The sequence below is a fragment of the Oryctolagus cuniculus genome, chromosome 1 (assembly GCF_964237555.1).
Source record: "Oryctolagus cuniculus chromosome 1, mOryCun1.1, whole genome shotgun sequence".
Classification (NCBI taxonomy): Eukaryota; Metazoa; Chordata; class Mammalia; order Lagomorpha; family Leporidae; genus Oryctolagus; species Oryctolagus cuniculus.
In genome coordinates, this window is record NC_091432.1 from 212,624,303 (window position 1) to 212,649,823 (window position 25,521).

Below are 25,521 nucleotides of genomic sequence, written 5' to 3' on the forward strand. Positions count from 1 at the left end.
AGTAGAAGATGGCCCAAGTGCTTGGGCCCCTGCACCCGCATAGGACTGGAAAGAAGCACCTGGCTCCTGGCTTCGGATCAGTGCAGCTCCAGCCATTGCGGCCATCTGGGGAGTGAACCAACGGAAGGAAGACCTTTCTCCTTGTCTCTCCCTCTCACTGTCTGTAACTCTACCTCTCAAATAAATAAAATTAAAAAAAATTTTTTTTTCAGACTTCAGAGAAACAGATAAGCCTGATAGATTGAAAGGCTTACAGCCAAATGAATAAAATAAGATACCCTTCAGTATTATGTAAATGTGTATATTCAGTGGGGAACACCATCCCTATCCAGGTTCCAAATAAATGAAAAAGAAGTCCCAAGGTTTCTTCTCCCACTCACTTCCAAGCCAGGGCTGGTCCCAGTCCTGGCACAGGCTCACTGGTTGACTGCAAAGCAAACTCTCGGTTCCAAACTCTGACCTTGCGAGCTCCTGTTCAATACGGAGTCAAAGAAACACACATTTAAAACATTATGATAAACGTCATCAAGTTGGAACTTTTCAAACAACTCCTTTCTAAACAAAAACTGCCATGGTTTCACAAAGCTAGCTAAATCAATCTTGTTAAAAATGTGTATCCATGAGGTGGGAAACCGGCCCAGATGTTCTCAAAGGACTCTTCTAATTCTTAACTCCTTTAACACCTAAAGCAGCACATCTGAACTTGACAAGTGTAATTAACACCCTACTCAAAGCAGAAGAAACTTTCCTGAACTTTAGTGAGGTTAAGAAAAAATTTTTTGGTTTAACTGTAATTTATTTCCATACCTGTTTCTGGACAAACAACACTCACAGCAAAAAACTGTCCATCCCCACGCCAGGTAACTCGTGGTCTATGGTCATCCCAGGGCAGAGCAGACTCATGCTGAAGAGAGGAAGGAACACCAGTGTCACAGGGTACCCTTAAGGGGCCCAGAACCAAACAAGCCTGAGACAAATCTTTTATGAGGTCTAAGCTATCTAGAAAACCAGCCTCATAGAAACCTCAGGAACCCATGCAGAAGAGCTCACAGAATCAGAAATCACCCAGAAAAGAGAACATTAAAAAAATCCTTTTTGGGCATTAAAATCAAAAGTAGCCTAGGAGCACTGTAGAACAGTTACATAGTTAGATATTATATCCAAGTATAATGATGAGCTAAGAAACCTGTAACTATGATAAGGAAACGTATGCTGTTCAAGTAAGTTTAACAGGAAGAGTCTTATGTAATGAATGGATAAGCTTCCCAGCAGGCCCCAGAAGAGTTAAGAGGATGAGAGGAAGGTGAGTAGGAAAGAGCTAGAGGTGGTAAAGCAGCAATGATGTAAACAGTGTTCTGCACTCTGCATCTGAGGGAGGAAAGGTCTCTTCTGACACTTGCATCTCAATTCTGAAGGCCCTGAAGACAGCAGCCAACTCTATCAGGTGGGAGACAAATGACCACCTGAGCCTTCACCATACTCCAGGGACAGCGTTAAGTCAGCATGTTGCCAGCACTAGAGTCTGCACAACAGGGAATACACAGGCAGCCTGGCAAGATTCACTTTCAGAGAAACTGCCTATGGTATAGACCACAAACTTCTTCCAGTGAAGCGTTAAGGACTGAAATATGAGTTATATAAAATGTAGCTAGTAATAACTCAGGCAGAAAACATAGATGACAAGCAAGGTGTTGACTCATCTGGCTGTTCCCTGTCCTCTCTGCCTGGAATGCTGTCCCCAGATGCCCATCTTAGTGTGGTCACTCTTGATCATTCCATATGCTCCTATCGGTTATTCCTTATTCTGCTTTATTTTCCTCCACAGCATTTTTCATTTCCTGAATGTTATATTAAAATTAATTTCAGGCCGGCACCATGGCTCACTTGGCTAATCCTCTGCATGCGGTGCCAGCACCCCGGGTTCTAGTCCCAGTTGGGGCACCGGATCCTGTCCCAGTTGCTCCTCTTCCAGTCCAGCTCTCTTCTGTGGCCCGGAAGGGCAGTGGAGGATGGCTCAAGTGCTTGGGCCCTGCACCGCGTGGGAGATGAGGAGGAAGCACCTGGCTCCTGGCTTCAGATCGGCGCAGTGCGCCAGCCGTAGCGGCCACTTGGGGGGTGAACCAACGGAAGGAAGACCTTTCTTTCTCTCTCTCTCTCTCTCTCTCTCACTAACCCTGCCTGTCAAAAAAAATAAAAATAAAAATAAAATTAATTTCACTTTAATGTCTGTTCTCTTCAATAGAATGCATGTTCTATTAAGGGAAGGGTGTTCTCTGCTATACAAGTATATCCTGTGCCTCAGAAATAGCCCAACACAAATAGCCCAAAACAATTTATAATGAATGAGTGATCATCAGTCTAAGAGAATAGGAAAACACCACAATGCAACTTCCTGAGTCAGTGTGTCTGGGCAATAGGAGAGCCAGGTAGGGAATAAATTAAAGAAATACAACTTAAAAACCAAACTATCCATGTTGAATAGTTGCACCTGATTAACTCATAAACTTCTGTTCTATTTTCTGAAGGGTAACAATGACCTTTCAAACAAGAAAAGGTTCCAGATAGCCTGCAGAAAAAGTTCCTAACAAAAGCTAGAGAAATCTACTGAAGAGTACATTATAAATTAGAATGTGGGTTCCCCCCTCTACCCATCACCTGAATAATTTTACAACCTAATTCTGGCAGTACTAGATAACTTACTCTAAACATAGCAGGAGTAAAATGTCCTCTCCAGGACTTAACAGATTAAAGAAAGCAGTCGATTCTGAAGACTACTGAACATTCCATTAAAGCACTATTTCTTAACATCTTTATTGAGATGCAATTTATGTATCATAAAGTTTACCCATTTGAAATGTGAATGTTTTTAAGCATACAAAGTTGTGTAACCATCACCATAATTTAAATTTTGAACATTTTCATAATCCCAAAAGGAAATTCCAAACTCATCAGGAGTGACTCCACTCCTGTCCCTAAAACTCCCAGTGCTAGATAGCCACTAAACTATTTTCTCATCTCTTGTCAATACATAGCCTCTCTTGGACTTTTTATGTAAATGAGATTACACAATACATCATCATTTGTGACTGGCTTCTTTCATTTAGCATAATGTTTACGAGGTTTAACATGGTATAGCATGTATCAGTAAAGTACTAATTTTAAAATTTAAAATATATGCTCTTAAAGTTATAGCATTAAACTGTTGAAATCTTTACTTAATATATACTAAATTGATCTTCTGCATATAAAGATAATTGAAAATGTATCTTGATGTGAATGGAAGGAGAGAGGGAGTGGGAGATGGGAGGGTTGTGGGTGGGAGGGAAATTATGGGGGGAAAGCCATTGTAATCTATAAACTGTACTTTGGAAATTTATATTTACTAAATAAAAGTTTAAAAAAAGTTATACACATTTATTTGCTGTTTGAAAGAAGAAAGAATACATGACTGTGTAAAATTCTTTTTACTTGGTCAAGTTCTTTCCCTCCTCCTAGCCCCTTTTTAATTTTTCTACAATAAAATAAAAAATAAAAAATCACTCATAAGCCAGGCACACATAAATCAGTTGTCCTACGCTATAAGTTGTAGAAGTCTTTCCCAATGAAGCAAGGTTATATCTATGTATACTTATTCCATTTTTCTGTCCTCTAATAATCCTACATTAATTCTAATAGGTCAGCATACCTTTCAGAACATTAAAGTGGATCTGCCATGCACATCTTATAACACAGTTGTTTTGAAGTTAAAACTAAATTTTTGTTTTGAAGTTTCACAAGTTATCTGTCCACTAAAATAGGGGCAGCAACTACCTCCCTAGTGCCTGCTCTGGGCTGGTGCTGTTGTAGCTGTTTTACCTATTATTACTTCCAAATCTCAATCCTTATAAGGAAGACACTTTTATGTTCACTGTACAAGAACACTGAGGCTCAGAAATGTTAGGAAACTTGGTCGCATAGCTATTAAGTGTCATGGCAATAATGTAATCTGCACTTCTCTAACAGAGATATTCTATCCTGGGAGGTACCTGGCAGTGGGCCAAAGCATAAATATAGCCCGTATTCCTGGGCTTTAATTTGACTCAGTAGTACATTCATATGTTTTTTAAAGCAAATTAATGTTTTAAAAATATTCACATTGCACAAATAAATTGAAAAAGGTAAGAATTTAAAGAAATTTAACATGGTAAGACACTGAAGGTATTCTCCAGATGCCCAAAGAATCTCTATTCACACTCTTCTGCTCCAGGGGCTCTGCACGTTACAAAACTGAAAAGCCCTGCCTTCTATCATCAAGATGCCCTTATGTAATCTTTAGAAATTTACAATCCCAAAAGAGGGGGGAAAAAAGTTTCATCCAAAAGGAAAACTCAGAAAATATCTGCATCTAGAGGAAAAGTATGGAAACATGTATGCGACTGATCAACAGTGACCACCAGACGGCAGCCTTCTGGAGAGGGAGGAAAGCACATCAAGAAGGGCTCCACAGAGGGCATTCCATTTTTATCCTGAAGTTTCATTTTTTAAACCATATTATAATTATTCTCTACACTAAAACCATCACAGATAAACTCAGTAATGAAAAAGAAAAAAAATCTTAGGTGACTCAATCCCTGAGGGCTCTAAACAACTAGTTTTACTAAAACAGAAGAGATTTGTCTTTTATTGGTCTCTACCTGGTCACCCAGGTCCTGGTGGTGGCAGAACTTCCATAAGTTCCAATCAAGGTTCTTTAGCCATCAAACCGACCTTACCGTTTGTATCTGAAAGGCTGCCTGCCTGCCTTCTGATCCATGGAACTGTGTCTCCTTCTTGCCCCATCCAACAGTGATAAACTTACCTAAAGAACAATTGAGAACATGCATGACAACCAATAAGTTACGTAAAATGAAATAAGAATTTCATTGCTTTTTTTTTTTTTTTTTTTTTTGACAGGCAGTTAGAGAGAGAGAGAAAGAGACAGAAAGAAAGGTCTTCCTTTCTCCGTTGGATCACCCCCCAAGTGGCTGCTACGGCCGGCCTGTTGTGCCGATCCAAAGCCAGGAGCCAGGAGCCAGGTGCTTCCTCCTGGTCTCCCATGCAGGTGCAGGGCCCAAGGACTTGGGCCATCCTCCACTGCCTTCCCGGGCCACAGCAGAGAGCTGGACTGGAAGAGGAGCAACCGGGACAGAACTGGTGTCCCGACCGGGACTAGAACCCGGTGTGCCGGTGCCACAGGCGGAGGATTAGCCTAGTGAGCTGCAGCGCCGGCCATTCATTACTATTCTTTACAAAGTTAGACACTAACAGTTACTTGAGTCCTCTAGGGCCTCTCAATAAATTGACCAGCAGTCAATATTTGAAAAGCATGTGTTATATGCAGCAGTGACTTGGCAGAATTTGAAATACCCCTTATTTTGGAAAGTACTTAACTGTCATCTTAAATATTGTAAGTTTCCTTAAAAACAAAAACAGCAATCTCATTTTCATCTTACAAGAAAAATAAAAGTTGGAGAATCTATACAATATGCCCATGCATATCAAAACAACAGACTCAAGTAAGAGCTGAGAACAGAATTCTATCAGCTTTAAATAGGCCAAATGTATCAATCTTCCCACCAGTGGTGGAAGGGACTGTAGATCATAGAAAACAGCCCTTCTTGTACACTTAAGATTGAGTCCCTTAAGCCCAAATTTGAACATTGGGCTCTGCCTTCCAGGCTGGGGTTTTTTCTAAATCACAATGTTTCCCTTACATAAACATGAAGGTATCTGGAAAAAGTTTGTGGAAAAAGGACTAAAAGATAAGTTTGGAGATAGGTATTTGGCACAGCAGTTAAGACACCTCTTGGGATGCCTGCATTCCAGACCAGAGTACCTGGGTTCAAGTCCTGGCTCCACTTCCAATTCTACCTTCCTGCTAATTGCATCCTGGGAAGCAACAAGTGATAGATCAAGTAATTGGGTCCCTGCCACCCATAAGGGAGACCTGAACTGAGTTCCAGGACCCTGGTTTTGGTTTCACCCAGCCTGAGCTGTTGTGGGCATTTGAAGAGTGAACCAGTGGATGGTAGATGGATCTCTAACCAACTCTTTCTTTCTCTCCCCTCCCCATTTCTGCCTTTAAAATATATAAAAATAAATAATTTTTAAAATATAAGTTTATTTTGGTGAAAATAAAAATCTGAGATTAGTACCTATAAGAGACCTTAAAAAGTTTATGGAAATGTATATTATGGAAAAAAAGGCATGGATTTCAAAACCTTTTGCACCAAAATAAATCTGTACCTTGATTCCATTTTTCCACAAATTTTTGGAAGTACCTTCATAAAAAATGAAGAGTTGCTGAAACAATGCAGCTTTTCTTGTCCCTGGAGCTAGGAGCTACAAGAGGCAATAGAGGGGCTGGCGCTGTAGCATAGTGGGGGAAGCCGCTGTCTACAGTGCCGGCATCCCATATGAGCGCCGGCTCGAGACCTGGCTGCTCCACTTTCAATCCAGCTCTCTGCTAATGGCCTGGCCTGGGAAAGCAGTAGAAGATGGTTGAAATCTTCGGGCCATTGCACCAGTGTGGGAGACCTGGAAGAAGCTACTGGCTCCTGGCTTCAGATCGGCCCAGCTCCAGCTATTGTAACATTTGTAGAGTGAACCAGAGGATGGAAGATCTCTCCCTCTCTCTCTGCATCTCTATAACTCTGCCTTTCAAATAAATAAATAAATCTTAAAAAAAAAAAAAAGGAGGCAATAGAAAGATGGTCTGGAAATCATATATTCAGAATCCAATACTCAAAACTGTTCACTGCTAATCACCTAGAACTCCATTTCCAAATTTCTTACCACTGCACAAAAATGTAATCAAAACGCACACCATTTTCTTTTTTTTTGGACAGGTAGAGTTGGACAGTGAGAGAGAGAGACAGAGAGGAAGGTCTTCATTCCATTGGTTCACTCCCCAAATGGCCACTGTTGCTGTTGATTTCTCAATAATGTTGCAGTGGATTCATTTCTGAGAGGAGCAGAGTGGTGGGGGCAAGAGGCACGGAGTCACCACACAGACCGGGGGAGTCAGGTGAAAGCAGGCTTGAGGTGAGCAGCCTACAGACTCGTTTATTTCAGTTGAAACTACATCTTATATAGCCAAGACCAGCCAATCTGGTCAGCGCGCGCCGATCCGAAGCCAGGAGCCAGGCGCTTCCTCCTGGTCTCCCATGCAGGTGCAGGGCCAAAGCACTTGGGCCATCCTCCACTGCCCTCACGGGCCACAGCAGAGAGCTGGACTGGAAGAAGAGCAACCGGGACAGAACCTGCGCCCCAACCGGGACTAGAACCCCAAGTACCGGTGCCACAGGCAGAGGATTAGCCTAGTGAGCTGCGGCGCCGGCCGCCATTTGTTCTACTCTCATGTCCTACCCCCCAGTAATACTGAATTACTTGGCCGGCGCCGCGGCTCACTAGGCTAATCCTCCGCCTTGCGGCACCGGCACACCGGGTTCTAGTCCCGGTCGGGGCTCTGGATTCTGTCCCGGTTGCCCCTCTTCCAGGCCAGCTCTCTGCTGTGGCCAGGGAGTGCAGTGGAGGATGGCCCAAGTGCTTGGGCCCTGCACCCATGGGAGACCAGGATAAGTACCTGGCTCCTGCCATCGGATAAAAAAAAAATACTGAATTACTTGCAATTCCCTGGATAAACCATGATTTTTTATATAACATTCCTCCCTTGGAATGGACTAAATCACATGCTTGGGCTACTCCCACCTTCAACCCTCAAACACCCAACACCAATTCAGCTGAGGTTCAGCTCAGGTCAGCCTCCTCTGGGAAATTCTCCTTCCCCAGTGACTCCCTTCCCTCCCTTCTAGTAGCCTAATACCAACTTATCACATTATTACTATGCATATGGGACTCCTTAAGGGAAAAGCCAACAACTTAACCCTTTTTTCAAATGGTCATATCACCAAATATATACCTAGTCAGAAATGACTTCTGAGCAAATTGCTTTAAATAAAATTAAGAGTTTAAAAATGATTTCTCAGAGTTGGTGAAGTCAAGTTTTCATCAGCCAAAGCTGAAATACTCCCTTTCCCACCCCTCTCTTTAATCAGGCCAGCTATCCAGTGCCTTTAAGCTGGCCAGAATTTCTTACGCTGAATAAGCATCTCCTCTCTCCTTCCTCTCAGCCCTCTCCCAGCCTCAACGTCCAAATGATCGTGGGTAGATTTTAACAAGAAAACTATCTAACTAGTCTCATGGAAATGCAGAGTCATAACTAATAAAAAGTAACAAAAATCAGCCTTCTGCTTTCTCTCGTTTTCTTCTCCCCAGAACTGTACCCTAGAAATACTCTCTTTATTCTAACTTGTACAGTCCTTTTCACTGAGACCCCAGCCTAAGTACTCCCTAGCGCAGGGGCAACAACCATGCAATAGACTTTAAGCATAGATTCCTATTCCCTAAGTTACTAACAAAGCCAAACCTCAGTCCATGAGAGACACTAAAACTAAGCTTTTTAAACTCTGGGATGGAACACAGCAAAGTGAAGAGACAACCAACAGAATGGGAAAAAATATTTATAAACTACACAAGTGATAAAGGGCTAATATCCAGAATCTATAAAGAGCTCAAGAAATTCAACAACAAAACAAACAATCCAGTTAAGAAACAGGCAAAGGACTTGAACAGGCACTTTTCCAAGAGAGGAAATTCAAATGGCCAACAAATACTTGAAAACATGCTCAGGATCACTAGCCATCAGGGAAATGCAAATCAAAACCACAATGCGCTTTCACCTCACCCCAGTTAGAATGGCTCCCGTACAGAAACCAACAAACAGCAAATGCTGCTGGGGGCGTGTGGGAAAGGTGCCCTGCTCTACTGCTGGCGGGAGTATAAACTGGTGCAGCCACTGTGGAAAGCAGCATGGAGATACCTCAGAAGTCTGTATAGAGACCTACCAGAGAATGAGCCAGCCATCTCATCCCTGAGAATTTACTCAAACCAAAAGAAATCAGCAAAGGAAAGACTTATCTGTACCCCCATGTTAACTGTAGCTCAATTCACAATAGCTAAGATACGAAGTCAACCCAGATGTCCACCAACTGATGACTTGATAAAGAAATTACGGTATATACACACTAGGGAGTACTACTCAGCTGTAAAAAAAGGAATCCCATCTTTTGCAACAAAATGGATGCAACTGGAAACCATTATACTCAGTGGAATAAGTCAGTCCCAAAAAGACAGATATCATGTTTTCCTTGATCTGGGGTAACGAACAGAGTACCTAAAATGTAATGCATTGGAGTGAAATGGGCATTTTGAGATTCAGTGATTGTTTACAGCCCTTGTTTCTTCTATTGAAGAACAGTGTTTCGTTTTGTTTTTCTATTTGTTGAGCTCCTTTACTTAGTGTACGGTTAACTTTAGGATCATTAAACAAACTGAAAGTAGATCTCTGTAAAAATTAAGAATGGGAATGGAAGAGGGAGGAAGAATAAGGGTTGGAGCAAGGGTGGGAGGGAAAGAAGTATCATTATGTTCCTAAAGCTGTATATATGAAATACATGAAACTTATATAACTTAAATAAAATTAAAAAACACACAAAAACTCTGGGATGGGCTGAAGGAAATGTGCTCAAAAACGTTTAATTACAGAATCTGAAGCTCCATGGTTCTTTGGATTATGATACAACTTAGTGCACAAGGAAATGATTAAAACTGAGGAGAAACCTCGGTTTTAAACAAAGCTATACTCACTTTCACCAAAATCATCCTGATGGATTTGCTGCTCCATAATTGGCTCAAAATCTTTCGTCATCATAATCAGGGTCTGTTGACCTTAGAAGGGACAAACAAGAATGATTTCACTTTCCTGTAACTAATTTGCCATTCCATAACTATTTATGGCACTATAAGCTACAGAGCCAGAGTAGAAGACTCATAGTCAGAATAGGGCAGACAGAACACACACAATGATTTCACTTAAAAAAAATCAAGTCTTGACTCAACATATCACCTGGTGCTTATTCTCAGGTATTCGTGTGTGTAAAGCCCGATATCAAAGTCCACATAGCCCTCTCCCAACTAACTTCACCATTTCTAGTTCCAAGACATCTCTTCAAACATATCTGAGTGTGATACAAGCTGACAGAATACACCTGGAGTGAAGTGACTACAATTAAAAAAAAAAGTAATGCCAGAGGAGTTTTTAGAATCTGTTTATATAAAAGCATATCAAACTGAGTTAAATATTGTTGACACTTTTTAACAATAACATGTGTGGAATTTTTTTTTAACAATAACGTGTGTGGATTTTTTTTTAACAATAACGTGTGTGGAATTTAGCAATCTTCCCAGGTTCTATGACTTCATTCTCATTCCTTAAGACTCAAAAAGTTACATAAAACAACTTTTATAACATATGAGGTAAAACTTAAGTTAGAAAAAAATACTCATTCTACAGTATATTAGTGGTATTACTATTCAAAGAAATTGTTTGAAATGCCAAAATTTAAGCCTGTAAGATAATAGGAATAATGTTTTATAAAAGTCAATTAGGTACTGGTGACAAACTTACCTGTAGCAAGAAGCACCAGCTCTTGGTCAGGACTCCAGCTCATGACAGAGATACCACTGGCAACACTCCCGACACACTCCAGCTAAGATCAAGAAAATTGAAAAGGGAGATTCAAAACACCAAGTTTCAGTAAAAATTTATTATGACCTCAACCCAAACAATTGAAAACATACATAAATGTGAATTTACTCCGCATTTCATCAGTAACAGAGATAGAGACCAGACAGGGTATTAGGCACAAGGATGGGAATGGACACCTCATTCTTCCCAAAACTCTTTCACAAAGGAGATAAAAATACAACTCTACAGCAGGATTAAGCTATAACTGAGGTCTCTGGGAAATAAAGTGTGTCTTAAAACAAGGAATGACCAACAGCTCAGGAAACTCTGGGAACATTTTTCTGTGATTGTGTCTCAAAGAGTGATAACAAGGTCAGGAGACAGAGACAGAAAGAAAAACATAGTTTTGAAGCAAGAAAGCATAAAAAGAACACTTAAGAATGAGCTGCAACTAGAACATAAGATATAAACAATGTAGGATGCAGCTAAAAATGAATTTGGGGAACAGACAGTAAAAGGCCTTATAATGCTCAATAAGGAACACAGATTCTGTTTTGCAGACAATTGAGAAGCCACAAAGGGACAGGATCAACACCATTAAATGGATATAAATGGACTGAAAGAGCACAGTATTAGGAAAAAATTCTATAAAATGTTAAATTGTACATAATGACCTTGATGTTTCCCACCATGAATTGAGAGTAGTCTATTACTGTATTATACAGAATGGTTAAGAGTAGTAAAGGTTGGGGCCGACGCCGTGGCTCACTTGGTTAATCCTCCGCTTGCGGCGCCGGCATCCCATATGGACACCAGGTTCTAGTCCCTGTTGCTCCTCTTCCAGTCCAGCTCTCTGCTGTGGCCTGGGAGGGCAGTGGAGGATGGCCCAAGTCCTTGGGCCCTGCACCTGCATGGGAGACCAGGAAGAAGCACCTGGCTCCTGGCTTCGGATCAGTGCAGCGCTGGCCATAGCGGCCATTTGGGGAGTGAACCAACGGAAGGAAGACCTTCCTCTCTGTCTCTCTTTCTCACTGTCTATAACTCTATCTGTCAAATAAAAAACAAGCAAACAAACAAAGAGTACAGATCTCGGGTGCTGGCGTTGTGTGTAGTAGGTAAAACTACTGTCTGCAAACCATATGGATTCTGGTTTGTGTCCCGGCTGCTCCACTTCCAATCCAGCTCCCTAATGGTCTGGGAAAAGTAGTGAAAGTTGTGTTTAGGCCTTTGCCACTCACGTGGGAGACCCAGATAAAGGTCCTGGCTTAGGTCTGGCCCAGCCCTGGCCATTGTAGCCACCTGGGGAGTGAACCAACAGATGGAAGATTGCTCTTTTTCTCTCTTTATGTCTCTCCCTCTTTCTCTGTAACTCTTTCAAATAAAAACAGAGTTAAGGTCTCGGATTTATACAAGGTTCAAATTCCATCCAGTAAGTGTATGACCTTGGCTTAGTTACTTAAGCTCTCTAGGCCTAATTTCCTCTTCTGAAGAATGGGAAACAATGACCTACATCATAAAGTCACAGTAAGGATTAAATTAAACTTTGCATGAAGAGCATTTGAAAAAGTATACTCTAAACATTTAGTAAATGTAAGCTGTTGTTATTATCCTATTACCTGTAACAGTATAACTCCTGTGACATAATCGAGGTTGCAGAGATCACAACCAATGGAGGAATCAAAGAAGATTAAGTAAGAATCAGGCAATCAAAATTGAAAGTGTGTAGTTAAGCAAGTGAGGCTGGAAATCCAGAAATTCAACTTTTTGCTAGAGTAGAGAAAAAAATCAACAGGCTGAAATTTATCTTCTTTAGAAGTCTTAAAATATGTATGCAACTATAGTGAATTACTTCAGTATGTTAACCAACCAGATCCATAACAGAAACATTAGCCATGTAAACATCTTGAAGATGTTCTAACTTGACAACTAAAGATTACAACTCAGGATGAGATTCTGATAAGAAGTGACGTGACATATACCACCCAGGAAAGGCCAGTTTTCACTACTTTTTTAGAGTTCTAATTTGGAATGTTCTAACAGATCCAATAGACAAAATCAGACTTTGGAAAAATTCTGAAATATAGCTAAAGCTATGCCAATTTTTTTTTAATAAAGAGATACAAAATGCAAAGTTTCTAACTTCAAAGGCTTAAATACTATGGTTACTGACTCGAAAATCAACACAAAGTAAGTGACTTGTTTGAGGATGCTTGTGACTTCCTCTTTGCGGGACCCTCCTCCTTACTCACCTGGTGTGTGCTGAGATTGCAGAGAATGACATCTCCAGAGGCTGTGGCAATGCACACAGACTCCTGATCCAACAAGTCCTGAATACCGACAATGCAGCCACTTTTATCTTCTGGGAGAAAGCCTTCTGCCACCAAAGGAATTTCATTTTTCACCTTTTACCAAAGCAAACACATGAACAAATTAACTCAACCCACTTTCAAGAACAATTCATAACGTTTCCAGAAATAAAATACTTTAAATCAACCCAAAGAGCATTTAAAAATGTATACGGTCGGCTCCAGCACTGAGGACTGTGACCAGTTGGTATGGGTTAAGGACTCAAGCTTAGGTGCGTTCCCCATTGAGGACCACTGTCATATCAATATACATACATGGCAGAAAGGGTAAAACACAGGATACCCATACAAACTATATGGTCAGAGTCTTATCAAGTTGGTTTGAAATCGTAGTTAAAGGAAGGTTACTATTTAAGCAATGTCTAACATGGCATCTATGTAAATCAAAGAGAATATTTATTCAGGAAGAAAGAAATTCAATAAGATGTAAAGAACGACCATCTTGGGGGAAGGAAGTCTGGCAGGATACAAGTCAAAGGTCATGTCAAGTGCTGGGATTCTCCATGAGGAACTCACCTCCCTCGTAACAGGGTCTACTTCTATCAGGCCATGTTCTGAGCCAATGAGCACTGTCCCCGGTTCAGTTCGCAGAGAGAAGCACTGAGGTTTCCCTGGAGCTTGAATATCCTTGAACTCCAGAGTCTGAAGTAACTTTAGATTTCGCATGATGAAGCAATTCCCGGGAGAAAAGTACAAATCTCCCTGGATGAAGCATTAATCCCTGGGAAAGAAAGGGACAGCTTACTAGAGATAAACGGCCACTCACCTACATAGAATAACTCAGGGTGGAGAAGCGGTCGATGGAGTAAAAAAACACAACTACCAACATGAACACACACCCACCCCACATACTCAGGTGTGGCAGCACCTGCTGTATAACATGTACAGTGCAGAGCCACACACTGAGGGTGCTAGAGGCTATTTTAGGTTCTCACTCTTTGAGAGGCAAGACTCAACTTCACAGCTTCTTTAAAAAATACTCCTCAGAAAAGTTGAAAAGAACAAGCAAACAGGAAAATGTTTTATTTTTGCACATTAGGGAATTTTATAACCCAATAGATTTATAAAGTCATAAGAGAAAACAAGACTGTGCTACTCATTAGAACTACATAAAATCCACATATATGAACTAGCAGTTGAAGATAATATGGAATAAAATGACTTTAATATCCATCAGGTAACTTTTTTTTTTTTTTTTTTTTTTTTTTGACAGGCAGAGTGGACAGTGAGAGAGAGAAAGAGACAGAGAGAAAGGTCTTCCTTTGCCGTTGGTTCACCCTCCAATGGCCGCCGCGGCTGGCGCGCTGTGGCAGGTGCACCGCGCTGATCCGATGGCAGGAGCCAGGAGCCAGGTGCTTTTCCTGGTCTCCTATGGGGTGCAGGGCCCAAGCACTTGGGCCATCCTCCACTGCACTCCCTGGCCACAGCAGAGGGCTGGCCTGGAAGAGGGGCAACTGGGACAGAATCCGGCGCTCTGACCGGGACTAGAACCCGGTGTGCCGGCGCCACAAGGCGGAGGATTAGCCTAGTGAGCCGCGGCGCCGGCCTCCATCAGGTAACTCTTAATAAACTAGTTTTATATGTTTATAAAAAATAAAAATTTAAGCCAAAAACATTTATTATTCTCAGAGGGCAAGGAAGATACTGTGGAATGGTAAGAGTTTGCTTCCAAATGATGACTGACATCAGTCTGATGACCTGATACAACCACTTCAAGCAACTTCATTTTCCTGGCCAGGCTTTTATCAGCATAAGAGAAAAGGTAAGAAAAGAATGCTAAATGGGAATACCTACTTTGGTCTGGTAAAAACAGACTTGTTTTAATGCATAACATTATCTAAATAGGGAAAAATATTAATATGCTGCATAGTTATATTCAGATCTCTTTAAGGTTTATAATTAGAAGTTCCCTAACTTATGTTAGGGGTGGAAATTACAAAGACCACACTGGCCTTATCATCACTTTAATGCAAGGTAAACTGTCTCATCTTGGCACTTCATGCTTAGGACAGTAAAAGAATAAAAATGAGACATTCCTTACAGTACAAAGCAGATACTGCCAATTGTAACAGGAATGAGAAAACATAATGTGGGTTAAAAGAAATGCAACATCATGTATGGTGGGTGTGAAGAAGAGAATCAAGGCAGACGATGGTTTCAGTAAGTTTTAGAGACATTATATTCTAGAACTTCTGGAAATTATGTCATCAAGTTTTATACCACATAAGTTTTTAATAAAAACCCAGCTCCACCTATAGAATTGGATTTTTCAAGGCGTATAAAAGTTAGATGTCTTTTACCTTCAAAGATGACCACTGAAACACATCTGAACAGATGAGTATATTTGAGATGAGAGAACGCCCGGCAAGGGATAGAGCAAGCAACAAGAGATAGGACAGGCAACAGGAGGTCACCCATGTGGAGTCTCCCAGCTGTTCTTCCCACTGGGTTATAAAGGTCTCACTCAACACTGCTGCACAGGGGATTCAGCTTCCAACAAATGAACTTTAGGGAACACATTCAAACGACACCATATGCCCATACTACTGCCATGACCAGATTATCACATCTCCATATCCCTCCCTGTGAACTTGTAACCTATTCGCCAACAACCTGATCCATGGACCCCGGGGTGAGAGGGACGGTAAAGGCAAAACGAAAGGATCCACTTTTTTCCTGCCTTACTGGTTTCCCCAACGATAGCTCAGTAGTGGACCTTCGCTCTTGCAGGGGCCTCTGTCCCAATCTCTAGCACTTCCACGACCACCCCCAGGCACCCCCAGGCACCACTTAGGCAGGCTCTCCTGCACCCTGACAGACTTTGAAACCCAACCCTGTGGGTGTCACCCTCTGAATTCCTGAGGGAGTACCACCAGCAGTCAGAGCCCAGCTTTACAATGCTCCAGGGTTTCCGTGGTAACAGCCCCCCACATCTCCCCTTGTTCTGACCCCTAGCCCTAGTTAGGTACTGCAGCCCCTTCTTCCAGGTCTATTGGTCTGTTCCTTCACTGCTCCTTTTCAGTTTTTGTTCCTCCAGCAGCTATTTAAGCAACTTTTTTTTTTTTTTTTTTTTTTTTGACAGGCAGAGTGGACAGTGAGAGAGAGAAAGGTCTTCTTTGCCGCCGTTGGCTCACCCTCCAATGGCCGCCGCGGCCGGAGCGCTACGGCCAGCGCACCGCACTGATCCGAAGCCAGGAGCCAGGTGCTTCTCCTGGTCTCCCATGTGGGTGCAGGGCCCAAGCACTTGGACCATCGTCCACTGCACTCCCGGGCCACAGCAGAGCGCTGGACTGGAAGAGGAGCAACCGGGACAGAATCCAGCTCCCCGACCGGGACTAGAACCCAGGGTGCCGGCATCGCAGGCAGAGGATTAGCCTAGTGAGCCGTGGCGCCGGCCTTAAGCAACTCTTACATTAAATTCTCTCCACTGAAAATCTGTGCGGTTTCTACTTTTCTGGCAGGGCCCTGCCTAACACAAACAAGCTGCATTCTCAAATCAGAGCTTTCAAAGCCACTGAGCTTGCAAAGGTGAGCTCATTCATCTCCCTCCCACCCGAAAGTTAACTACTCTTAATTCTCACACTCACCACTCTTACTCCATTACACTCTCAAGGGAAAGACATGCCCAGCCCTTTCCAGGCTAGGACAGAAATATCCTCAATAGTCCCCCAGGACCCAGCCATATTAATACTCTTACCTTAACATCAGTAATGTTCAACTCCCCTGCCTCCACTGACTCAATTTTCTTGGTACTTAAGTGTGCCCAAAATCCGTCCACACTGTTGGTCACTCCTGGGAATCTCTCCTACTGTTCTGACAACTCCATTTTCTTCCCTTGCCCCTCACCTATCCCCCTTTTGGCTAACTTGGTGCTCATGACTACAGCCCCAGGCAGATCACCGATATGCTGATAAGGTATTATGAAATACTCAGCCCTGCTGAAGAAGCCCTACTGTACACTAAGTCCACATTTTCAACCTTCTGATGTTATCACAAGCATGTCTCACAAGCACATCAAATGCAACCTGGGAAAGGAAGCATTAACTACTCTTCCACCAAATGTCAGTTTGCTCTGTTTGGGGACACGGCACTGCCACTCTCTCCGTTTTTAAACAGAAAGCTGTCTTTGCCCTTCTGCCCACCCTTTCACAGTTTACAGTTGACTGGTCCCATCAGTGGCTGTCAAAGTGCAGCACCTTATCCCGCGACCCGGTTTGTGACCTCCACCAAACAACGACTGAACGAAGTGCTAGGCGATTACTCAGTCACTGCTTCCACGGAGACCACGGCTGAACGGGACAGCAAGCCACATAAAATACCCAATTTAAGTTGAAGAAGCACCGGGACTTCACGTCCACGGAAAAGTCGCATTCGCGAGAAGGGACCCGCAGCATAGCACCCCCACCTCTACGAATCATGGCTTTCCAGCCTGGGTTAATGCGTTCGCGGCGGGGTCATTAGCTCCCCGCTGCAAGGATCCAGAGGCTGGACTGTCATCTCTCGGCGGTAGCTCCCTGACGCGCCCCTGGACGGCCAAGGATGGCGCGTCCGCAGTCAGAAGCTGAGGATCGAGGAAAGGGGTCGCCCACGCCTCACTCTACTCCTGGGTCTGCAGCAGACACAGGACCCTCGGTGTCCCTTTCACTAGGACATGCCTGGGCGCGCAGGGCCCAATCCTGGCCTCCTGCTCAGGCAGGGGTCGCTGGAACGCTCACCTGCGCCGCGCCGAGAACCCTCGCCTACGCGGCAGGGTTGCGGCTGGCCCCCGAAGCCTCTGTCTGCAGCTTCCGAGCTCTCAGGGAGCGCGCTAGGCTGGAGGGGCTACAGCCACTGGACACCCAAAGGTGGAGCGCGAAGCGCCGCTCAGGTGCTAAGCGTGCGACAGACCCACGGGCTGGGCTGGCCGGACACGCGCTAAGCGGCGCGGGAGTGACGTCACACGACGGGGCGTGGCCAAGTAGAGGGTGGCTTCCCAGGCCATTCGGCCTGGTGGACTCTGTTACCCCGGAGAAGTAGAAATACAGGGGCTGCGCTAGCACCCGTCCTATATCTCCCCCTATTGTATTATGATTACTGCCCACCCTACTGGATTTGATTCCTGCTTTGACATCAGATCCCTAAGCTCTGTCGTGGGGGTAGGGGGCGGAGACTGTTGGCTGGGGGGTAGTGCGCGTGCGCTGGACGTGGCCGCCCACCGGAAGGACACCCCCCAAGGCTGGCCCGGCGGGAGGAAGCGCTCGCATCCCGGAGGGCGGGGCAGCGGCCCCGGGGGTCGCCATGGCTACCGAGCTGCCGGCCGGCGAGCCGGCCGTGCCTTCGCTGGTGGATCGTTATTTCACTCGCTGGTACAAAACGGGTGAGTGCTCGGCCGCGGAGGCCTGATGCTGTGGGGACGGCAGTGACGGATGAGGATGCGCGCGCGCTCTCGCGCTTCCTCCCGCGTCGGAGGAGCTGGCCCTCGGAATTACCCTCTAGATCGAGGGATGGCATTTGGGAGGACTCGCAGGCGTGGAACACCCGTGGAGCGGGGCGCCTCCCGGGGCTTCCAGGGCAGCGCGGGCTCCGGCGTGGGTTGCTCGCGGGAATTCTAAAGTAAAGCGAGGTCCTCGAGGTCGGCGGCGGCCAGAAGTTGTATACAGTGCGTGCCTGCCGGTTGGGACGAAAGCGCCATCCTACCGGGAGTAGCGATGCATGAAATTATTCAGAGGATCAGCTCTGCGGTCGGGTAGAGGCGGCAGCGACGGCGGGAGGAGGGTGTTATGATAGACTCACTGGAGAGCAGAATCTGCGGTTTTCTCTCAATGAGAAGCTGCCGCACTGACCATTTGTCACTTAGAAGTGTGTCTTTCTGTGGTACCGTTTTGTGTACACAGTAACCCCAGTGGCAGAAGCTTCATGGGGATTCTCTGACCCCTGCTTTCTTCGGAGATCATAAGAGTGTGCTTTAAAAAAAAATACTGTAGCAAACGAAGATACTTCCAAAAAGTTCAAGAAAATGGATTAAAACAAATTTTGCTGCAAAAAGATTTTTGCAGTCCATAATATGAGGAATCAACAAATTCTTGGAAAATGCACATTCTGAGGGGAAAAAAAAACTATGTATGGACTTCAAAAGATTTTTGCACCAAAACAAACTGATTTTTGAATTTCATTTTTTTCTATGGACATTTTTTAAGTCCTTTGTATTTCCTGTTAGCTAAACTTAAGTGACCAACCCTCCTGGTTTGCCCAGTACTGAGGGATTTATCCAAATGCAGGACTTCCCAAGCTAACATCAGCCCTGGAAACCACCCACAAAAATACACTACTGTGAAAGAAAGAAAGCAATGCCAATTGCATTTTTCTAGTAGAAATAATGGATGTACTTAATGTGAGGACAAAGCAAGATAGAGCAAGGAACTTAAACATGGAATAAATGATTCTGTCCAGGCCAAGTCCCTGTAAGTACTTTTTGGAAGCTTTTAGGTCTATCTTTTTGAGTAATGAAAGGATACCAATTATCAGTATGTGTGCAGTCTTCACAATTACTATTTATATAAACCCAATAAAGTACTAAATAGCAGGAATACATACTCATTCCATAACCAATAAAATTTTTTTCTTCCAGATGTCAAAGGAAAACCTTGTGAGGACCATTGTATACTACAGCACTCTAACCGGTAAGCAATTTGGGAATTTTAATTTACTAAAAAGCCCCTCCCCTCCAATTTTAGCCTGGTATGGTCTTGAACAATGTCCATCATTTTCCACTGTGTTGAAATGGTGTTAGAAGAGTTGGTTGGCAGAGATGAATCTTCCAAGGCCTACTCACTCTGAAAAAATAAACTTGATTCTCCAAATGTCCAAACTGAGGACCTCACCCTCAGTCAGCTGCTACCTGAAGTGGCCAGCCTGTGCCTCAGCACCAAACTGCCAGGACCCAAGGTGTTGCTACCACAGAGGCCTCTGCGGTACCCTGTCCACACAGGCGTGCCTTGCTTCTCTCCCTTCTACCCCAGTGCCACCTCAACACCTCTGGTATGCTTCTTTCCTGGGAAGGAAAGTCAATCTTATTTTCTCTTTATTGCATTCCCCATTCTACAGTGATGCCCCAGTAATAGCCAAAGAAAAAAAGGAGGTGTTTGGTAGCTTGACTAAACAGATGTGGTTAAGTCCTCTTGTGCCAGCAGGAATACTGTGATGTAAGAGGAAGAACTACAGCAAGCAGTAACTCCAGATCAATCTGTTCTCCTTCTAGAATATGTGTCATCACATTGGCAGGATCTCATCCGGTCCTTCAAAGTGGAAAAACGATTAAGAGCATTTCCTATCAGATAAGTACCAACTGTAGCAGACTCCAGAACAAGGTCTCTGGGAAATTTAAGCGGGTATGTTGCTGTAATTCTGTGATTATCTACTTAATTCCTCTGCATGCACGGTAGTGACACATCCAGTCAGCCTTAGAATCTGGTAACACAAGCTCAGCATGCTTCTCTGGCACTTTGATTCGCTGGTTTTATGTATCCTTGAACCCTAAAGAGATTCTCAGACCAGAAAGATTGGATATTTCAGGAGTTACATCTGTCATATTAGGTTGTGGGCCACTCTCTCGCTTATCTCCAGGATGGAGGAGGGGGAATGCGGGCCTTTTAACAGACACCTCTAACATCAACAAGGTATTTTGTCCCTTCTAGTTTATTAAACCAGTGTCTTGAGCTCTATAAAATTTAGGTGACCATGTCTTCTTTACCATATTTTTCACATGTAAATTAAAAGGAAAAAATCTGGACAGAGTAGGAAAATATGTCAACCTGAGAAAACATACAGTATTTGCATTGCCAGTCTAATACACAGTTACCCACACCACCTTCTACCTCCTCACAGTCCTCAGTTATGAAACATGGTATCTCCACAGGTCCAGGCAAGATGACATTTTATTGAAAGAGGGTTTCACACCACAGACAATTTTAAGAGCATATTAGTGATGCCAGCATCCCAAGTGGCAGCTTATCCCAGCTACCACAATGCTGGCCCAGATATACTGGCAGCACTGTGGGCTGCTTCTCTAGGGAAGCTGGAGAAATGTCCATCAATTCCTCACTTCTTCCCTTCCATCACACAGGGGGCGCAGTTTCTAACAGAATTCGCACCTCTGTGTAAGATTTACTGCTCAGATGGAGAAGAATATACCATATCTAGGTGAGTAACTTTTTCACCATCATTTAGGAGAGACAAAGCAGATAATATTTTTCATACAAATAATTCTGTTTTTAATAGCTGTGTGAGGGGACGGTTGATGGAAGTGAATGAAAACATTCTCCATGAGCCATCTATTCTTCAAGAAAAGGTAAAAGAGGAAAAATATATGATCTCATCCCTGTATCTTTTAAGGGATTTTTAAACCGTTTTTGAATTTTTATTCATTAGTATATTTGAAAGGCAGAGAAAGAGAGATTTCCCATTCACTAGTTCACTCTCCAGATGCCTGAAGCCAGGAGCTGGAATTCAGTCTGGGTCTCCCATATGGATGGGAGCCATCACCCACTGAGCCATTACCCACTTCCTCAGAGGGCTAGAATTGAGAGCAGAGCTGGGACCTGAGCACAGCCCCTCCCCCCAAACAGCAGCTTAACTGCTGTGCCAAATACGCACCCCACCCCACCCCACCCCCCTGATATATTTGCCAGTACTAAATATTCTATTTCCTTTCCAGCCATCTACTGAAGGTTACATTGCAGTTGTGTTACCCAAATTTGAAGAAAGCAAAAGCATAACAGAAGGCTTACTGACACAAAAACAGTATGAAGAAGTTGTGCTGAAACGCGCTGATGCTACTACAGCTACATCATGAGGACTGCAATGGAGCCAGAGCAACATGGGATTCTTAGCCTTACCTGGCCTAAACCATCAGTGCCCTCAAGGAGACGCAGCATAATGTGTGAAGCACATTTCTCCCCCAGCCATCAGCAGAAGAGCCCTAAGCCTTCACTTAACCTAGTTTTCCCTCTGTCTTGCCTGATAAGCTTTGGCTCCCACTTGTCTTCACCCTCACCCTGTTCCCTTGCTTCCAAGTAAACAAGCAAGCAGGGGATGCATTTTGATTCATTCTTTCTCTCCCTCTCTCTCTCTCTCTCTCTCTCTCTCAAGCAGGGGATGCATTTTGATTCATTCTTTCTCTCCCTCCCTCTCCGTCTCTCTCTCTCTCTCTCTCTCTCTCTCTCTCTCTCTCACACACACACACACACACACACACACACACACCCCTCTTTGGGTAAAATTTGGCAAACATGGAGAAATTTTAAGTAACTGATTTATTCATCCTCATCGTATTAAATGGAAGTAAATACTGTATTTTGACATACTTCTATTGTTTGAACATTATGGCATGGCTGTTGTTTTTACTTCAATTTTCTATCAGTTTGAAGTTTTTTCAAAAACCTAAATGACCTTTCTTCACCCTGCTTGAGTGTGACACAAAGTCTTGTCCTGCCTGTTTTTTTGTTTTTTTGTTTTGTTTTTTTTGTTTTTGTTTGTTTTTGTTTTTGTTTTGGCAGGCAGAGTGGACAGTGAGAGAGAGAGACAGAGAGAAAGGTCTTCCTTTTGCCATTGGTTCACCCTCCAATGGCGGCCGCGGCTGGCGCGCTGCAGCCAGCGCACCGCGCTGATCCGATGGCAGGAGCCAGGTACTTATCCTGGTCTCCCATGGGGTGCAGGGCCCAAGTACTTGGGCCATCCTCCACTGCACTCCCTGGCCACAGCAGAGAGCTGGCCCCCGCCTGTTTGTAAGTTACAGGAAGAGGCTGGAGTGTAGAGTGTACCTTTTGTCCTCCTCACACCTATTAACTAAATGAGGAACACATCTTTGAAAAATACCAAATTCTGCCTTAACAAATGGAAAATAAGGCAACTTAAGTTGGTTCTCATAGTGGATACATTGTAGTCAACCAAGGTCACTCTGGTGACTGGGTAACTAACAAGCTTCTGCCTTTGAACACAACAAAGACTTCTACATCCTTAAAAAGAAACAAACTAACTCAATTTATGGCTTAAAATTGGATACTGATTTACAATGAATTCCAAATAAAGGACATTAAGAAAACATGTCACTTTTTCCTTAGACTACATATATTTAAACAGCTGTGTTTTTTACAGTTTCTATCCTCTTACGCTGTTGAAGTCAAATATTACCCCCTCCCCACACCTACTGAAGTATGTAACTGCATCTTTTTTTTTTTTTTTTTTTTTGGACAGACAGAGTTAGAGAGAGACAGAGAGGTCTTCCTTCCATTGATCCACCCCACAAATGGCTGTTATGGGTGGCGCGCTGCGCCAATCCAAAGCCAGGAGCCAGGTGCTTCCTCCTGGTCTCCCATGCGGGTGCAAGGCCCAAGCACTTGAGCCATCCTCCACTACATTCCCGGGCCACAGCAGAGAACTGGACCGGAAGAGGAGCAACCGGGACAGAACTGGTGCCCCATCCGGGACTAGAATCCGGGGTGCCGGCACTGCAGGTGGAGGATTAGCCTAGTGAGCCGTGGCGCCGGCCTGTAACAGCATCTTTTAATTTTTTTTTTTTTTTTTTTTTGACAGGCAGAGTGGACAGTGAGAGAGACAGAGAGAAAGGTCTTCCTTTGCCGTTGGTTCACCCTCCAATGGCCGCCACGGCTGGCGCGCTGTGGCCGGTGCACCACGCTGATCCGAAGGCAGGAGCCAGGTGCCCCTCCTGGTCTCCCATGGGGTGCAGGGCCCAAGCACTTGGGCCATCCTCCACTGCCTTCCCGGGCCACAGCAGAGAGCTGGCCTGGAAGAGGGGCAACTGGGACAGAATCCGGCGCCCTGACCGGGACTAGAACCCAGGGTGCCGGCGCCGCAAGGCGGAGGATTAGCCTAGTGAGCTGCGGCGCCGGCTAACAACATCTTTTAAATAAAATTTAAAATTAGTTTTAGTTCAAAGCAAAACGTCTTGTAACCCGGGGTGGTGAAATGTCATGTAAGGTCCCGGAAATCACTGGTCTGGCCCTGCCAAGACAACTGCAGGCAGGACTTGAAATTCAATGCGTCCTCAGCAGGCTGATTTTTGAGTGGCTAATTTTGTATGCTCCCCGAATGATGCTATAAATATCCACATGGCTCTTGGCAGAAAGAAGGTTCCCTACCCCTGCGAATGCCAGGACAGTTATCCCTAAAATATGCACATCGAATATGACAAGGTAGCAACACGTACAGTGATGGTGCTATGAAGTGAAAATGTGAGCACAAACGAGCACAGCAGTTGGCACAGTGAATGTTCAAGAGTACATGAGACAGACACAACTGACAGTAAAACAGTCTGCATCTACTTTACATATTCACACATAATTCCCCCAGGAAGTCTACTGTCATGTAAAAGAATATTTGTTTCAGAGAAAAAAGAAGACTTTCTGTTTAAACAATTATAAAGTCATTAACTAAGCTAAGTGTACCCCATTTTCTCCCAGGACTATAGTGAAAAGTGAAGGTTTTATTTGGGGTGGGCTTTGTGGTACAACAGTTTAAGCTGCCCCTTAGGGACCCTACATCCCATATCAGAGTGCCTGTTCAAATCCAGGCTGTTCTACTTCTGATCCAGCTTTCTGCTAACGTACATGGGAATCAGCAGATTATGGCTCCAGTACTTGAGTCTCTACCACCAAGGTGGGAGATCCAGATGAGTTTTTTTTTTTTTTTTTTTTTTTAAAGATTTAATTATTTGAAAGGCAGACTTACAGAAAGAGAAGGGAGAGACAGAGTTCTCCATCTACTGGTTCACTCTCCAAACAGTCCCAACAGCAAGGGCTGAGCCAAACCAAAACCAGCAGCCAGGAGCAGCTTCTGGTCTCCCATGTGGGTTTGAGGGCCCAAGCATTTGGGCCATCCTCTGTTGCTTTCCTACGCACATTAACAGGGAACTGGATCAGAAGTGGAGCAGCTGGGACTCGAACAGGCACCCAAATGGGATGCCCGTAATGCAGGTAGGTGGTGGTTCAACCTGCTTCGCCACAGCACCTGTCCCCAAATAAATCTTTTTTTTAAGTTTTCTTCAGGGTACAGGGCTGTGGCATAGCGGGTAAAGCCGACACCTGCAGTGTCAGCATCCTATATGGGCACTGGTTCAAGTCCCAGCTGCTTCACTTCCGATCCAGCTCTCTGCTATGGCCTGGGAAAGCAGTAGATGGCCCAGATCCTTGGGCCCCTGCACCCACATGGGGGACTCGGAAGAAGCGAATGGAAGACCTCTCTCTCTCTCTGCCTCTTCTTCTCTCTGTGTAACTGACTTTCAAGTAAATACATCTTTAAAAAACAAAGTTTTCTTCAGTAAAATATCATTAGTCTTGTGGTTCTTCAAAATCCGTGAATCTTGATTGTGGTGGCTGACACAGAAAAATCATCAGACTCATCTATCTACTGCCACGTGGCAAGGACATGACCCATCAGATATCAAAATGAATTTCAAAGCAAGGGATGCAAACACTATGAAATGAGCTCAAAACAAAGTCAATCATAGTATAACATGCAGAGAAAACCTATCAGCCAGATCTTTCCATCAAAACT

At 44.0% G+C, this 25,521-nt stretch overlaps 2 protein-coding genes across 6 annotated transcripts in view; one reads left to right on the forward strand and one right to left on the reverse strand.

The window, feature by feature from the left end:
• The window catches only part of ELP1 (elongator acetyltransferase complex subunit 1), a 74,150-nt gene extending 56,244 nt beyond the window's left edge, over positions 1-17,906 (reverse strand). Inside the window, exons 1-9 of one of the 3 annotated variants that reach the window (XM_070070982.1) lie at positions 17,688-17,883; positions 13,489-13,693; positions 12,856-13,008; positions 12,223-12,373; positions 10,547-10,628; positions 9,727-9,807; positions 4,752-4,837; positions 808-904; positions 381-471 (exon numbers count right to left, since the gene is read on the reverse strand). In XM_070070982.1, the coding sequence (XP_069927083.1) occupies positions 381-471; positions 808-904; positions 4,752-4,837; positions 9,727-9,807; positions 10,547-10,589 (398 nt within the window). In that variant the 5' untranslated portion in view covers positions 10,590-10,628; positions 12,223-12,373; positions 12,856-13,008; positions 13,489-13,693; positions 17,688-17,883. 3 annotated transcript variants of the gene reach the window in all.
• ABITRAM (actin binding transcription modulator) lies at positions 17,898-23,050 on the forward strand. 3 transcript variants are annotated; one of them, XM_002708118.5, is made up of 6 exons: positions 17,898-18,328; positions 19,580-19,631; positions 20,210-20,339; positions 21,074-21,150; positions 21,229-21,298; positions 21,665-23,050. In XM_002708118.5, the coding sequence occupies exons 1-6, from the start codon at positions 18,250-18,252 to the stop codon at positions 21,800-21,802; spliced, it is 546 nt and encodes a 181-aa protein (XP_002708164.1). In that variant the 5' UTR covers positions 17,898-18,249; the 3' UTR covers positions 21,803-23,050. The 3 variants fall into 3 exon arrangements, with proteins under 3 accessions (XP_002708164.1, XP_051699390.1, XP_008254303.1); XM_051843430.2 differs by lacking the exon at positions 17,898-18,328 and adding an exon at positions 18,353-19,412; XM_008256081.4 differs by lacking the exon at positions 17,898-18,328 and adding an exon at positions 18,380-18,697.
• Positions 23,051-25,521: the final 2,471 nt, after the last annotated feature.